Source organism: Puma concolor, chromosome D2 (genome assembly GCF_028749965.1).
Source record: "Puma concolor isolate L17-30 chromosome D2, mPumCon1.1.hap2, whole genome shotgun sequence".
NCBI classification, from domain to species: Eukaryota; Metazoa; Chordata; class Mammalia; order Carnivora; family Felidae; genus Puma; species Puma concolor.
Genome location: NC_141677.1, coordinates 80,027,708 through 80,041,603, shown reverse-complemented (window position 1 = coordinate 80,041,603; position 13,896 = coordinate 80,027,708). Strand labels below are relative to the sequence as shown.

Below are 13,896 nucleotides of genomic sequence, written 5' to 3'. Positions count from 1 at the left end.
GATTCTCTCGCTCCTTCTCTCTCTGCCCCTCCCCAGCTTGTGCACACACACTCTCCTTTCTCAAAATAAACAAATACACTTAAAAAAAAAAAAAAAGAAGAGAAACGTAAAAACCATGACGAGACCGTGGAGAAGGGAAATCACTGAAAACACTAAGGAATTACACTGGTCATTTGGGGGGGGGAAGCAGCTGTCATCATAAGCAGGCAAACCACGAAGTGGCTAACGGTCCACAGGGGAGGCAAGGAGACACATTCAGGCTGAGACGAGTTTCAGGAGAGAGGAGAGGACATCCACACAGAAGTACCAAAAAAAGCTCTCCCACACCACCTACTTGAAACAGGTCCCAAACGTTGCTTTAATTTCAGTCACCTCTGACAATACCGTATTAATTCTCTTTCAGTTAAACAATGGTTTAAATTTCTGCTCTGTCCGCGACCAAGTGGTTATGACTCTAAAAAGCACATAATCACACTAAAGAACCAATACTGTCAGTTAGTCTCTGGCTGTTACATTATTGACCATCCCAAGGGCTTCACTTTGATTTAGCATCTGATGGAGAAGTACAGCCGGGTCTGTCATCTGGCTCTGCGTGCGCGCGTACGGGGACCGCGCCAGCCCAGGGATGTATGGGCCACATGTGCCCTCCCGCACCAGCACCAGGAGAGCGCCAGGCCAAAGGGCGCCCGTCAGCCGTGCACGGTCCGTGCCCCCCCCCTGTGATGCAGCCCAGTCGGCTCAGGGGCCCCGCCGATCCAGAAGAGGGCACCAGGGAAATGGCACAACTCCAACAGATCACTTTAGCCAGGACTGAATCCCCAACGTACACCAGAATAGGCATAATTAAACGAGGCAGTGTGGACTTAAAGGTACAATGTCATCCCCACCAGGCCCTTGATGGAGGGAGTTTTGCTTTACAGAAGCCTTTTTATGAAGTAAATTACATTAATTACCAACGTTTAAAAACATCCAACATTTAAGGGTTCTGAATCTCTGATTTATTAGGCAGCACGGAAATAACAGGTTTAGATTATTTTACAAAAAAGAGCTCAAGCTGCTCATAAACAACCACGGGGCTTGCTGGGGTGGGGACAATTCTTCAGACCACCGCACAAGGACACAAAGACTCCTCACCCTACACAAAGTCAGCATGAAAGGGCACACAGACAAGTTGTTTTAAGACAGAAAACTGGGAAATCCACATACTAAATAAGGTGTCCACAATGACTATAACGCATCCCTTAGGGGATAAGTATGCATTTGTAGGAAGCAAAACAAAGCTTTCCACAGAGAAACCACTTTCACGAGATGATTACGTGGACCTGCAATGAAGAAAATACATTTCAAAAGATGGGTTCAGACTTGCACTAAGTTTCCACTGAAACACTTAAAAATAAGACGTTTCTCTGTTATCAAAAGAATTTTTTTAAAAACACGTCATGGATCAATTTCAGTAGACGTCCAAGTCCCATTCAAAAACGTACATGTGCAAAGAATACATATGAAACACCAAAAGTTTGACAACAGAAATACTATCTGGAACCAGCTAGAACAGGCCAAGCCAAGTTCGTGTTCTGCTTCAGGGCATTACATTAAAGTGAATCTCATTCTCACTATAATTTTTTTTCTTTTTAACCTTAATCACCAGCGGCTGGGCAACTGAAATGGACATGAGAACTATATAAATGTCAGAGAAATATGTAAACCTCATTAATGTTTCCAAAAATTCATTTAGAGATAGAAACAGGTCCAAATAGATGCCTGTCTAAATGTACTGCAATTACGTTACAATTATTTTTCCAAATACACAGATATGCTCTGTCTTTTCTCAGCTCATTACTGACTCAAACAATTTGCCCTTCTGGGATCAATTGTTTGCTAATAAATAATTGTTTACAGTCACAAAATGAAGTTAGGAGGTTTTCTTATTAGTTTTCCTTCTGCACCCTAATAAGATTGAAAACTAGCTGATTCCCAGGAGTCTAACCTTAACCTCGCTTTGTTGAACAGCCCAGGAAACGATGAACCATCTGCTTCGGAAAATAATGGACGGCCAAGAGGAAATACTGTTTAATTGTAGATTAACCTCCTCATGAGGCAGTCTGAAGCAGCTTTAGAATTAGCAACTACAACCAGCAAAAGAAACAAATGGCTCAAGAGCCTTTTCCTCCACCATTTAAGGTCCAGAAAGAATGCAAAGGGGTTTTTATTACCTGTGTTTATTTACAAACATGTTATTTCCACAGTGGAAACAAAAATTATCAAGGTCAAAACTGACTCTCAAAAGTGCAATCACTGCCCTCCAATTTTGTTTGCCCGAATACCTTTAATGCAGCAAACCATCAACCGTCTCATGCACTTAAGAGTGTTCGGTTTAAAAGAAAAAAAAAAAAAAAAAAAATCAATAAAAACCACTTTTCCATTATTTTCAGGTTCTTATAATATTAAGATTAATATATTTCCCTGGTTTCTTTGTTATTAGTAATAAATCCACCATTAGGCAGTACGAATTGTTTTATTATCATCAACATGGCACTTAAGTAAATGAAATCTTGTCAAGTACATGGTGACCTACAAGTTCAAAAGAAAAAAAGAACAGCATGAGATCAAAATGGCCGGCCAGGACAAGAAACACAAAAGTGAGAGATTAAATGCAAACACAGCCCTTTATCCAACAGGCTTCACATACTAAGTCTTTTCTAAAGTCAAATCTGTAAAAATATGCATCATATGAAATATTTAACACTCTGCCCCTTCTCTGGGACTCAACCAATTTAGCAAGGGTGTTAAACCATTTTAACTCAGAAAAGTAGAAGAATCTTGAAAACATTCAGTCATTCTATATTTACTGAGGCCTGGGTAGAGAGGGACAGAGAACAGGGACAAAGACCCGCGGGGGCAGGTATTTTACGGTTTAACAAGCGCCTAAGTATCAGTTTTCCCTTAGGCCTGGTACAGGTGATTAAGTAAAGAGCTCTGCCCTGTTGGTACCAAAAAAAATGTCAATTGTTCCTCTCTGTCAACAGTTACAACCAAGAGCCAAAGACAGCTATGAAAATTTCAAAACTACGGAAATCTGCTATTCCAGGCAAGGCCATATTATTCTGGGTTTCCAGTAAGACCTGAAGGTCATTCACTTTGTGTAAATATTAAAGGAACAACCTCGGTGGAGAGGAAAGATTTTTGGTGGTTCAAATTCTCAAATATCTTAAACAGATTTGCTAAAATTAATTATTCTTGAATTCCTCAACTTAATTTTGAAGCAGTGTGCTAGTAATAACTCCAGAGATTCAAATAATAGTGCCTATTCAAGAAGAATGAGAGTTTGACATTCTTCTCTACCAAACAACTGGGCACAATTTTATCCATCAGACGTCTATCAACCTACGGATATTGAAAGCTTGGGAGAACAAGATAAAATCAACTCCAACCCTACAGTCAGCTGTAATATCGAGCAGGCATCAACAATGCTATTCGTGAATTTAGAAAAATTAATAAATCCTGGGTTGAATGCAAGAAAAGGCTCAAATACAGGTGAAGCATACTCACTTGGGTTTTGTTTCGGCATCTGTCACTTGGCGAATGAAGATACCATCTTCAGGATGTTCCGTGTCATCCATTTCATACATATACGATGATGCTATTGCGAGCGTGGTCCCATCATTACTGAAGGCAAGCGATGCGATGCTGGTGGGGTACCGATGGAACTGGCACAATCGCTTTTTGTTAAACGGATCCCAAATGTTGACAAATCCATCAGAGCCGCCTAGAAGTCATTTCAAAAGAGGTAAAAGGGTTCTTAAAAAGCAGACACAGGGAAAAAAAAAAACAAAAAAAAAAAAAAAAACCAGGACCTTTAACGGTTAATTTTTAAGATCACATGAGTTACATTTTCCCCACAGAGGATCACATAAAATTTCTGCTCCCTAAATATCAGAAAAAGCAAGCACAATTTTTTTTTAAACCCTGCCTAAGTATAAATGCCTCATGTTCAATTACAGCAAAATCTGTTATCTCAGTGATGCGATGCAGGTTCACCTGCCATCCCGTACCTGTAGCAAATGTATTATGGATGTTGTGAAAGGAAATGGCATTGACTGGGTAAATCTGCTCAATGTTATTCTCCTTTAGTCTGTGACACTTGAAGGCATACTTCTTCTTCTGCACTTCAGGGCTCGGGTCCAAGTACTCAACTGCCACTCGACCTTCGATGGAGCTTAATACATAACCCTGCCAAGAGGGAAGCAAAGAAGGACAAAACTGGTGACTCCACCTTCCCAAAACAAAGCACTGATTCCCAAATTCAACCTGTGCTAAAGACGGTTATTTCAGAAATGAAAGATAAGTACAGCCAGGTTTTAACCAGGTGTAGGTTTTAAGCTGTACTAACAAAGCTATGACCATTCCAGAACTTAGAGAACATGAATACCTGTTCTATAGAAAAAGAACAATAAAGCTATCACATCTAGTAACTTTTTAAAATATAGACAAGAATCCTAAAGGGCTTCAGTATCATTTATTCGTCCTGTCCAGAGGGGGCTCAAATGGGGCTCAAATGTGTTCCATCAGTTGGATATAATTTGCTATGCCCTGGGCCTCTCTACCTCCAACAACTGTAAGAAGGGGGATTCCTCCAGTGGGGGGATCAAAGATCTAAATGAGCTAGAATGCCAGCCTTCCATCTCAGTCATCCTGCCCCTTGCATTGAACTACAGCAAGCTGAGCTCACACATAAACGACACAGATTTTCAACAATGTTCAAAAGTGGGTTACCATTTCAAACCTTTTCTCACCTTTCCTTGAAATGACAGTATGTCAAAGAAACTGAAACATAAGATAAATAAGGAGTCTGTATTTTTTTTTTTTTAATTCTTCAAGGTATGAAAACAAATTATTCCTGAAGAACTACTTAGGGAGAAAAAAAAAAAAAATCAGTGAAATCTGAAACTTCCATGACCCACTAGAGATAGCCTAACAAAGTTTTAGATGTGACCTAAAAATGAGATTGATAAATGCAAGGATATTTTAATCACATGCTTAGATCTAGAAAAGTTTCACATAACTGCCATTCCTTATCTTCAATGGAAATTTACAATTTCCTGAGAAAAAGAACAGGGATCACCATTTAAGGCACTAGCCTTTTGAGATAAAGGGCCAAGAGAATAACCAGCATAACTGCATCCAGATCCTCAACCATGAAAGGACAGCAGAAGATTCCAAAGATAACTGCCGTTTTTAATGACTTTTCCTCTTATAAAATTCTTACAGCAGCTGACCACACCACCAACTCTCCTTCAAACTTTCAGGATCTGAGGGGAGAAGGGGCTCAGTAATAAAGAGAGCAGTCTTGTTTAGCAGTGATGACAAGGGAGGAGAACCTGTATATCAAGAGTAAGTCATTATGTAAAGAGCATGGCCTCTCTAACTTCAGTGGCTTTTTTTTTTTTTTTTTTTTTTTTTAAATCCAAGTGCTGCTGTCAGACCTGCTAAAGAACTCCATTCGTGTTAGGGTTACAAAGAGGCCAAAAAAAAAAAAAAAAAAAAAAGAGAAGAGCCAATTCCATAATCCTGAGTTTCCAGACCTAAGTCTGAATTCATGGGTTTGGTGAATGGAAATGTCTGCAAAACCCTCTTGGATTACCGTATACCTGTCAAGCATCCTGGACCAAGGAATCAGAAGACCTCTGTTCCAACCATGGTAGATGATTTGATTTCTCTGAACGTCAAGATCTTCTCTGAAACTGGGTTAACACACTACTCTGTAACACAAGGCTGCTGAAAACGTAACAGCAAATTCTAAACCACTACTGATTACAAACAAAAGAGAAGCGAAGCTTTAAAATGCAATGACCAGTGAGATCCTCTTATTTTCAAACTGAAGGAAGGTGGGGGGAGGGGGGGGACAGGTGCGCACCTGCTTGTTGGGAAAAGCCCGTATGCAGCGGGTCTGGTACTTGAGGCTGGACTCCCGGCGCTGCTGTACGTAGCCCATGTTCCGCAAGTCCCACACCAACACCCTGCGGCCTGCAGTGCCCACAATCAGCCGGTCTCCAGACACTGAGAGGGTATACACCTTTCAAGAAAGACCAAAACTCACTAAAATCCACCTATTTGCCAGAAAATGATATTTGGTCCCCCAAAAGTCCACTAATCATAAAACCATAAAAAAGTTAGCCGATCAGGTTCTCAAACACCGGAATTAAATTCTAAATATTACAGCTTTACAAACCAAGTAATTTGCACAAAATCTTCAACCCAATATATTCTTAGTACTTAGCGAAGTATTGTATTATGTACATTCTGCAAAAACACTTTGGAAGATTTAATTCTCTTGGTGATAAAACAAATTATTTAACAATTTTTCCAGTCTTCTTGTTTCATTTAGTGACAATATAAAACCGTAAAAACTACTCAAAAAGGAAACAATAAAGCCATAAAACAATTCAAGAAACCTCTCCACAGGCATCTAACTTTTCATAAGATAATCATTTTCAAAGTTATTTTTCTATGACCACCTTTTGAAAAAAGATTTCATGTTTGACTCTAAAAATCTTGATTTTTCTCAGCTGTCACACTGAATAAAATTAGGCCTTTCTAAGAAGAATGAAGAAGCCATCGTCAATTAGCTGCTTAGTTGCTTTTTGTGGCATATGAACTCAAAAGACGAGGACAGTGGTCTGGCATGTGACAAAGCACATTCTTGTGCCCTGATGTCATACTAAACACTCAAGACAAAGTTCATCATTAGTGAAAATTTAAAAAGCATTTTCTCCCCTAAAAGCATCTATCCCCCACCCCCATCATGCCCTTTTTGCAGTATTACAACGACTTTCGCAAAAAATTCCTTTATAACAAGTTACAGAATTTCCTGCAAGCAAGCATTTCAAGTGGTTTATTTTCAAACATGCTATTTGGGGACCAAACAGATAGCAAACTGATGAAAAAGGCGGCACAGTGTATTTTCCTGATCACGTTAAATAATTTTTTTAAATCTAGACTTTAGATATATAATTGTACTCTGGTTATTACTTTCAACTAATAAGCAACTCTAATTAAACCTGATTTAGTATTTTAAAACCTGAAGAAACACTAAAAAAATGAAGAGAACCCAGGCCCTGCAATGTAAGACACCTCTTTAACGTTCAGTGGTTAAAACACAAGGTTAGTAGCCACCAGTGTGTTAACTGCATACCACCAACCAAAAATACCAAGTTAGGTTTAACAATTAACAATCAAATCATCTCCACAATCTGGCCTTCAAATTCAACCAACTAATCTGACTAAGGGAAATTACGAGGAATTAGAAAGATTCCAAACAGTAGATTTAGTTAAGCACATTTAAATAAGAAAGATGTAAAGCTTTACCAGTTTCCTCACAAAACACATTTGCAGAAAACCAGAAATTAACCTAAGACATGTGAAACGCCAAACTTAAACAACACAGAATCCAGAAAGAGATCGATTTATACTAGCACGATCAGATTGGGAATTTTATCTTAAATCTTTACTATACAGGTGACACACAAGCTTCTAATAGGGCTTTCTATCCCCACTGATCGTAAATCAAGTGAAACCACTGTCAGGCCACTGACTAGGTCTATACATTTATCAAAGAAAGTATTAAAAAAAGTGACATAATGAACCTTGCTGAACCAATAAGCAGCTTGATTCAGTGTGGCTGTCCATTATACGATATTCTGTCTGCAATTTATCACAGCTCTTAACATGTTACATACAACCATAAATCAAAACTAGAAACAATGCAATTATTTTATTCTGAACAAAGGTCTTGCCAGGAGTAGATTCGACTGTGATGTGACGAAAATAATGGCTCTTTGGATGCACTACAGTATATAATGATGGCTAGCAGGAACTGAATAGTATATTTACACTAAGGAAATAGATTCAAGTGAAGGATACCTTTAAACTGCTAAAACAATCAATCTTTAAAATCAACTACCACCTGATAAAGGCTGATGAGGATACAGCAAGAATGCTCAATTACTTTCACTGTCCAGATGAAAAGGTTAGAATAATACACAGAGTTTCAGTTTTAAAAAGCTTCCCTCAGTACAGCCTTCAAACTACATCTATCAATAATAAAAATAAATACACAAATGGCAAAAACCAAGGAATGCAGGACACCTTTCTCACCTCAAGTGATAACCCATTTCACCCTCTTAACAGTCCGCTCAAATGAAACCTCGGGTCCTAAGTGAAAATGAGTGACACTCCATCCTACTCCCTGGTTTGGGCATGTCAAACCCAATTTAAGGCAATCCAACGGTCTCTGCTAAATGACTTCTCTGAAAAGGCACGGAGTTGCTTCTCAGTCCTGGGATTTAAAGCATTAATAATACACAGCAGTGGGTTTATTTACTAGTGCCATCTAGCACAAAGAGGACAACAGAAAAAAAAAAAAAAAGTTAACCCACACACCAAAATTCATTTCCTTTTGCTCAAAACATCTGTGTTGTAAAACAGACTCAATTAAGTATTCTATATGCCCAGCATGGGGTTTGAACTCACGACCCTGAGATTAAGAGTCGCCTGCTCTACTCACTGAGCCAGCCAGGCGCTCCTCATCAACTGGTAGTTAACCTTCAAATTCAACACCATCTTCAGCAAACGTGTACCAAGTCAAATCACCCGTGAGACTAAAATTCCTGTTATGAATGGAAAGAGCCTACCTTTTCAGGCTGAGAGAAGGTCCCTGCATTACAAGGAGTTCTGGGATCCCACAATTTAACCGTCTGATCCCAGCTTCCTGTAACCATCACATTCACTTCTGGACAGTATTCAACACATCTGATAGGGGCATCATGGGTTCCAACAAGATTTTCTACAGTGGAGGGGAGAAAGAGAAAAAAAAAAAAAAATCACCCACCTTTACTACCTCTCCTGAACAAAGATTCCTCAAGTGAATAGAAGGAAACATTCATTAAACTGTAATGAATCCGCTTCCACCAACTCGATGAAAACGTCCGCACACAGAAAAATGTCTCCATGACTACAGTCATCCATTCCTCTGTTCACCTTACAATGCATAGTTTGATTCACTGGCATGACACATACCAAAGGCTGACTTGAATTTCACATTGCATTAAATGGGTGGCATAGCTGTTATTTTCCTCACTTGATTCTAGATTCCTTAAAAATCAGAAACCTTGTCAAACTCTACAGTTCTGACTTTACTGCAGGTTCTGGTACGTGGAGATACTCAAATATCTGCTGAATGAATGAATGAATGAGTAGAAAACTCTGGTCTTCTGGAACTGGATAAAACTTGCTGCATTAGATTAATATTTGTAAGAAACTTATTTACGTGGTAACACTATCATCTGAAAGCTAAGGGATAAGGAAGGCAGAGAGTCTCAGGATGAGTCCCCTGGCTTTCAAATGGTGGATCAAGTTTCCACTACACAATTTCCTTCCTTTCAATTTCAACTCTTCACCCAATCTCATTCATTCATTCAACTAACATCTGCTAAATGTCTAGTATGTGCCAAAATCTATACCACATGCTAAGGACACAACAAAGATTATGTGGTCCTGATCCTCAAACAGAAAAACCACCTATTTAAAAACATATCACTGACACACACAAAAAAAATTCCTCATGAAGTTCGGCCTCCTGCAAATAAACAGCTAATTCCCTTAATTATAGTCTCCATATCAAAAATCTTTGTATTTCAGTGTGTTTTTTCTCCGAAGTTTTCCAACAGAGAGGACCCAAACCTGTAAGCTGACTTACTGTGTGGAATAAGCTGCTAACAAACAAAACCAAACATCTGCAGTTCTAAGTTACATGACAAGGGGACTTTCACGAAATATCCTCTTCTGAGTTGTTTGGGGTTTTTTGACTCAATATTGTGCCCATCCTCTTTCCATCCTCCCACTGTCCAGCTCACCCTCATGTAGTCATATCTTTGTACCTCGCCAACTGCTTCAAGTACAACTCTACCTAACAGATGCATATACAAAAAAGACATTTTTTTAATGCTCCAAGAGCTCTGTGCATTTAAGTTCCATTGCACTTCTGCTCTGCTCCGAAGTTACCATAAAAAATTGAGTAAGTCATTTCCTATCTGCACCTTAATTAATTTCTTAATTTATTCAGTTAATTTCTTAAATTAACTATAAGAAAATGTGTCATTTTATTACTCATTCACTAAATGCAACTCAGGCATATTCTAGGCTAAATAATCACACAAGTGGAATGAACGTAGAAGCTGGAAATGACTGGCTATTTTTACATCTAGTTTTTAAAAACTTATTTTCCTTCAGTCTGAACCAAAATAGCTTCAGAACAAAGAACACTCAAACATCACCACTTTCCTGGAAAATCCCAATGTACAGGAGACTACTGTGGAATCCAGTCCACTTCTGAGGACAGGTTAAAGTCATATCCTTAAGGGCAACTTCATGTAAAGACTTAGAATGGAGATCCTAATGGAACTCAATTTACTGAGAAAGTAAATGCATGGTATTTTGTGATCAGTAACTTACGGTTATCATTTTTTAAAAAGTCCTAAATTTAAGCCACTTTTACTTGTACCTAAACAACTTGGGAACTAAGCATTCAGAAGCCACTTTTCCTAAATAAACATTTACACTTTAGTACCCGAGCTGAGAAAACAATAAACTGGTAGAAATGTGGCCATATTACCTTGATCCGTGTTCAAATCATGCATTTTCAATTGATGGTCTAACCCCCCGCTCCAAGCATGCGTTGGATCCTACAAAATAAAAGTTTCAAGACGTTTAAAAGTTATAGACATTTACACAGTGTTTCAAAATTCCGGTTCCTACAGCCATCTGTTCACTTTATGTTCAGGATGTGAGCTCTCTCTCTCTCACATACACACACACACACAAAACCCCAAGCGCACAAAAGAAAGCAAAAACTACATCAGCAAACTAAGGAGAACTGTTTCAGCACATTGGCTGAGATGAAAACAGGCATTTCATTTCTATCTCCTAGTGGGGGAAAAAAAAAAAAACCTTCCTTTTTATAAGGCAACCAAATTTTACCGTCTGGTGGCAAATTTCAAATACAAGTGTCATGTATCCAAAAAGTTTGCAGGGTTACTCCACTGGAAAGGAGACCGAGTTTCCGACTTCTACATAACCCCAACGCCAAAAGTTAAAGTAAAAAACGGTATTTGGCTCAAGACGGGTGTTCAGGAAAACGTTAAGAGCTACCCGAATGCCTACGGACAAAAGCTTCTACCCAGTGCTGTTAGAAGGACGCTATGAACACAGGATCCCCGAAAACAAAGAGGGCAGGTGCGCGAACTGAGAACACGTACGTAGAAGGCACAGTCCAGGACGGCGCCGGTGTGCTGGTACTTGAGCCGCATGGAGTTGGCCGGCACATCGTAGAGGCGCACCGACGTGTCCCAGGAGGAGACCAGCAGGAACTGGGACGTGTTGGGGCTGAACTTCACCGAGGAGATGCCGTCCTCGGGTGGCTGGTTCAGTTTGAACTCGTTAGAACCGGTCATCTACGGAACAAGCGACCAGTCAGTCCCCAAAGGTCCAGGACGGGGTGCTGGGCTGGCCGAGCACTGGGGGGAGGGGGGCGGGGGGGGTCACGGTGAAGGGGTGCCTTCCCGGCAAGGGGCTGTCTCACCGGGTAGGGAACTAGCGAACGTAGGCTACCGGGCGTCGGCGTCTGCGCCTGCGCGGAGCGTGCGCGCCCACCGCGGTCGGGATTCACCCGCTCCTCCCCCGCCGCCCCCGCTCAGCGCCCCAACCCGCCCGACCCCTACCGGCGCACCCCTAACTCCAGCCCCCAGCATAGCCCGCCGCGGGCTCCCGCAAACCGGCCCCTCCGCCGGGCCTAGCGCCCCAGACGCTCCGAAAATAAAGAGCGATGGAAGCGAAACGAGCTCCCTGCGGACGGCTCTGGCAGCTCCGGACCTGGGGAGTCCCCGACGGGTCCGTCCCTGCGCCCAGTGGCCTCGCCCCGCTACCTTGGGCTCCCTTCAGAAGCAACTTGGCCGCCGCTCGCGGACGCGCCACCTCCTCGCTTCCCTCCGAGCACTCGCGGGCTGGGCGAAAGAGGCGGAGAGGAAGCTCCAGCGCATGGCTGCAATTGGCTAATTTCAAACGCCAACGTCTCATTCGAGGCCGCCAATTGGTCCGCTCCGAGGCCCGGCGTCGGTCAACCCAGTCATCTTGTTCCGGCTCAAAGGCAAACCACGGTTTTTCCGATCACGTGGTCTCCCTTTATCACAAGGCTGAGCCCCCGGCCCGTGAGGAAGGAGTGGAAACTACAATTCCCAAAGAGCATCGCGCCAAGGCTGAGCTCACGCTCTCTCCCGCCCTTGTGCGTCACGCTGGGAAATGTAGTTTCCCTGGGGCCGACGCCCTGCCGGTTTTCTGGATAGTAAGTGGGATAGATGCTCTTTCCAGTTTGACCCTTAGCCCCCCCCCCCCCCCCGACTCGGTCTCTCAGACAAAAAAAAAAAATCCCATTTTGGTCAATACATCTATAGAAATAAATTATTTTCCCTTTCACTGGACATGCATATAGCCATGAAGTTAACCAAGAATTGGAGTGGAGAAGGAAATATTTGCCCTAAGCATTTGCATTATTTTGCCCTGATTTGTTCTCATTTTCCTGGAGTTTCCACCTGTGAACGAGGGTCTCACATTTCCCATTGTCTTAAGATCTATCGATATCACAGAAATTCACCCTTATTTATACTAGGCTTTATCCCTCCATTCCATCTTTTTTGCAAACAATTATTGAGCAGGCCTGGTGAGGGACTCTGGGAAGATGCATCAGTCACACAGTTCTTGTTCTTGGGGGACTCTGTCCAGAAGGGTGGACAGACTGGAAAACAAACAATTACTCTGCAGTGCATTAAAGTTCAAAAGCCTCTTTTAGACATATGTTTCAGCAGAGTCCAAAAACGACAGCTACAATGACAGCTTCTCCCCATCCACCTCCACCCCAAAAACTCCCTAGAGTTTCTGTTTCTAGACTCCTCCAGAAATAGGAGAATCAAGAAGGTTGCTTCTGTAACTGACATAATATCCATGAAAGAAAAGTAATTCTTAATTTATACCTAGAATGCTGTGACTCGATTACTCTTGAATACAAAAACTCACTGGCAATATTTACTTTAATCCATACTGCAACCGCTTTTTCACTGCCTTTTATGACACACACAAAAAAACTTACTTTCTTGTGTGATTTTCTATGAAGTGGAAGGAAATTGTTGGAGTTAAAGTGTTTAACTTTTAAGGTACACTAATAGAGAAAAAAATGTTGTTGGCCTTTACACATTCACATACCCTATTCAGGTGCACTTCTTTTTATGATTCTCAGCACAATAAACACACTCACAGTAACCACCCTTCTGCCCACTGTGCTGATATTACTCCTAAAAGAACAGATTCTTGCCCTCCCTCCTCACCAGTCCTCATACTTGGTTCTCTTTCTGTTCTCTCTCAACAAGTTAATGGTGAGGTTAAGAATTTTAAAATGCAGTGCCTTGCCCCCATTCTAACTTTGGCTAAATAATTTTATCTCCAAATAATTCTATTTGGTTCCCTCTTCCAGTTGTTTATTTAATTCTATTAGAGTTTCGAGATTCTGAACATGAATTATCTGCTAATAAAATCTAAGTGTATTTCATTATACAGTGTGTGTATGATTCAGGTCCCTCTGGGCAGGCAGTTGCAGCTGAACTCTATTTGAGTTTTAAGAACCGTCAATCTTTTAAATCCAGTTTACAGCCTGAAAGGAGGCTGATGATTTTGCTGATTATTCAAATGAATTGATAGTCTCGAGATAGGAGATCTGGCCACAATGGAGTCTTGAACATTTTAAATCCAAATTCAAGTCGTGTGTGTGTGTGTGTGTGTGTGTGTGTGTGTGTG

The 13,896-nt window shown here is 41.1% G+C and overlaps 1 protein-coding gene across 3 annotated transcripts; it reads right to left on the bottom strand.

The window, feature by feature from the left end:
* Window positions 1-975: 975 nt before the first annotated feature.
* Window positions 976-12,100, bottom strand: BUB3 (BUB3 mitotic checkpoint protein). 3 transcript variants are annotated; one of them, XM_025917936.2, is made up of 8 exons: window positions 11,979-12,100; window positions 11,313-11,507; window positions 10,670-10,739; window positions 8,691-8,842; window positions 5,915-6,073; window positions 4,053-4,230; window positions 3,550-3,766; window positions 976-2,571 (listed from the first exon to the last, which is right to left on the bottom strand). In XM_025917936.2, the coding sequence occupies exons 2-8, from the start codon at window positions 11,505-11,507 to the stop codon at window positions 2,556-2,558; spliced, it is 987 nt and encodes a 328-aa protein (XP_025773721.1). In that variant the 5' UTR covers window positions 11,979-12,100; the 3' UTR covers window positions 976-2,555. The 3 variants fall into 3 exon arrangements, with proteins under 3 accessions (XP_025773721.1, XP_086537225.1, XP_086537224.1); XM_086681099.1 differs by having other exon boundaries at window positions 976-1,322; window positions 11,926-12,046; XM_086681098.1 differs by having other exon boundaries at window positions 11,926-12,045.
* Between the last annotated feature and the right edge of the window lie 1,796 nt (window positions 12,101-13,896).

What these genes read in the sequence shown, in the direction of transcription:
- BUB3 (XM_025917936.2), bottom strand. Translation starts at nt 11,507, where the DNA reads ATGACCGGTTCTAACGAGTTCAAACTGAACCAGCCACCCGAGGACGGC. An exon ending in TCCTGGACTGTGCCTTCTAC is followed by an intron (nt 10,740 to 11,312) that starts GTACGTGTTCTC and finishes TTTATTTTGTAG; the next exon opens with GATCCAACGCATGCTTGGAG. An exon ending in CCTTCTCTCAGCCTGAAAAG is followed by an intron (nt 6,074 to 8,690) that starts GTAGGCTCTTTC and finishes CTTTCTTGAAAG; the next exon opens with GTGTATACCCTCTCAGTGTC.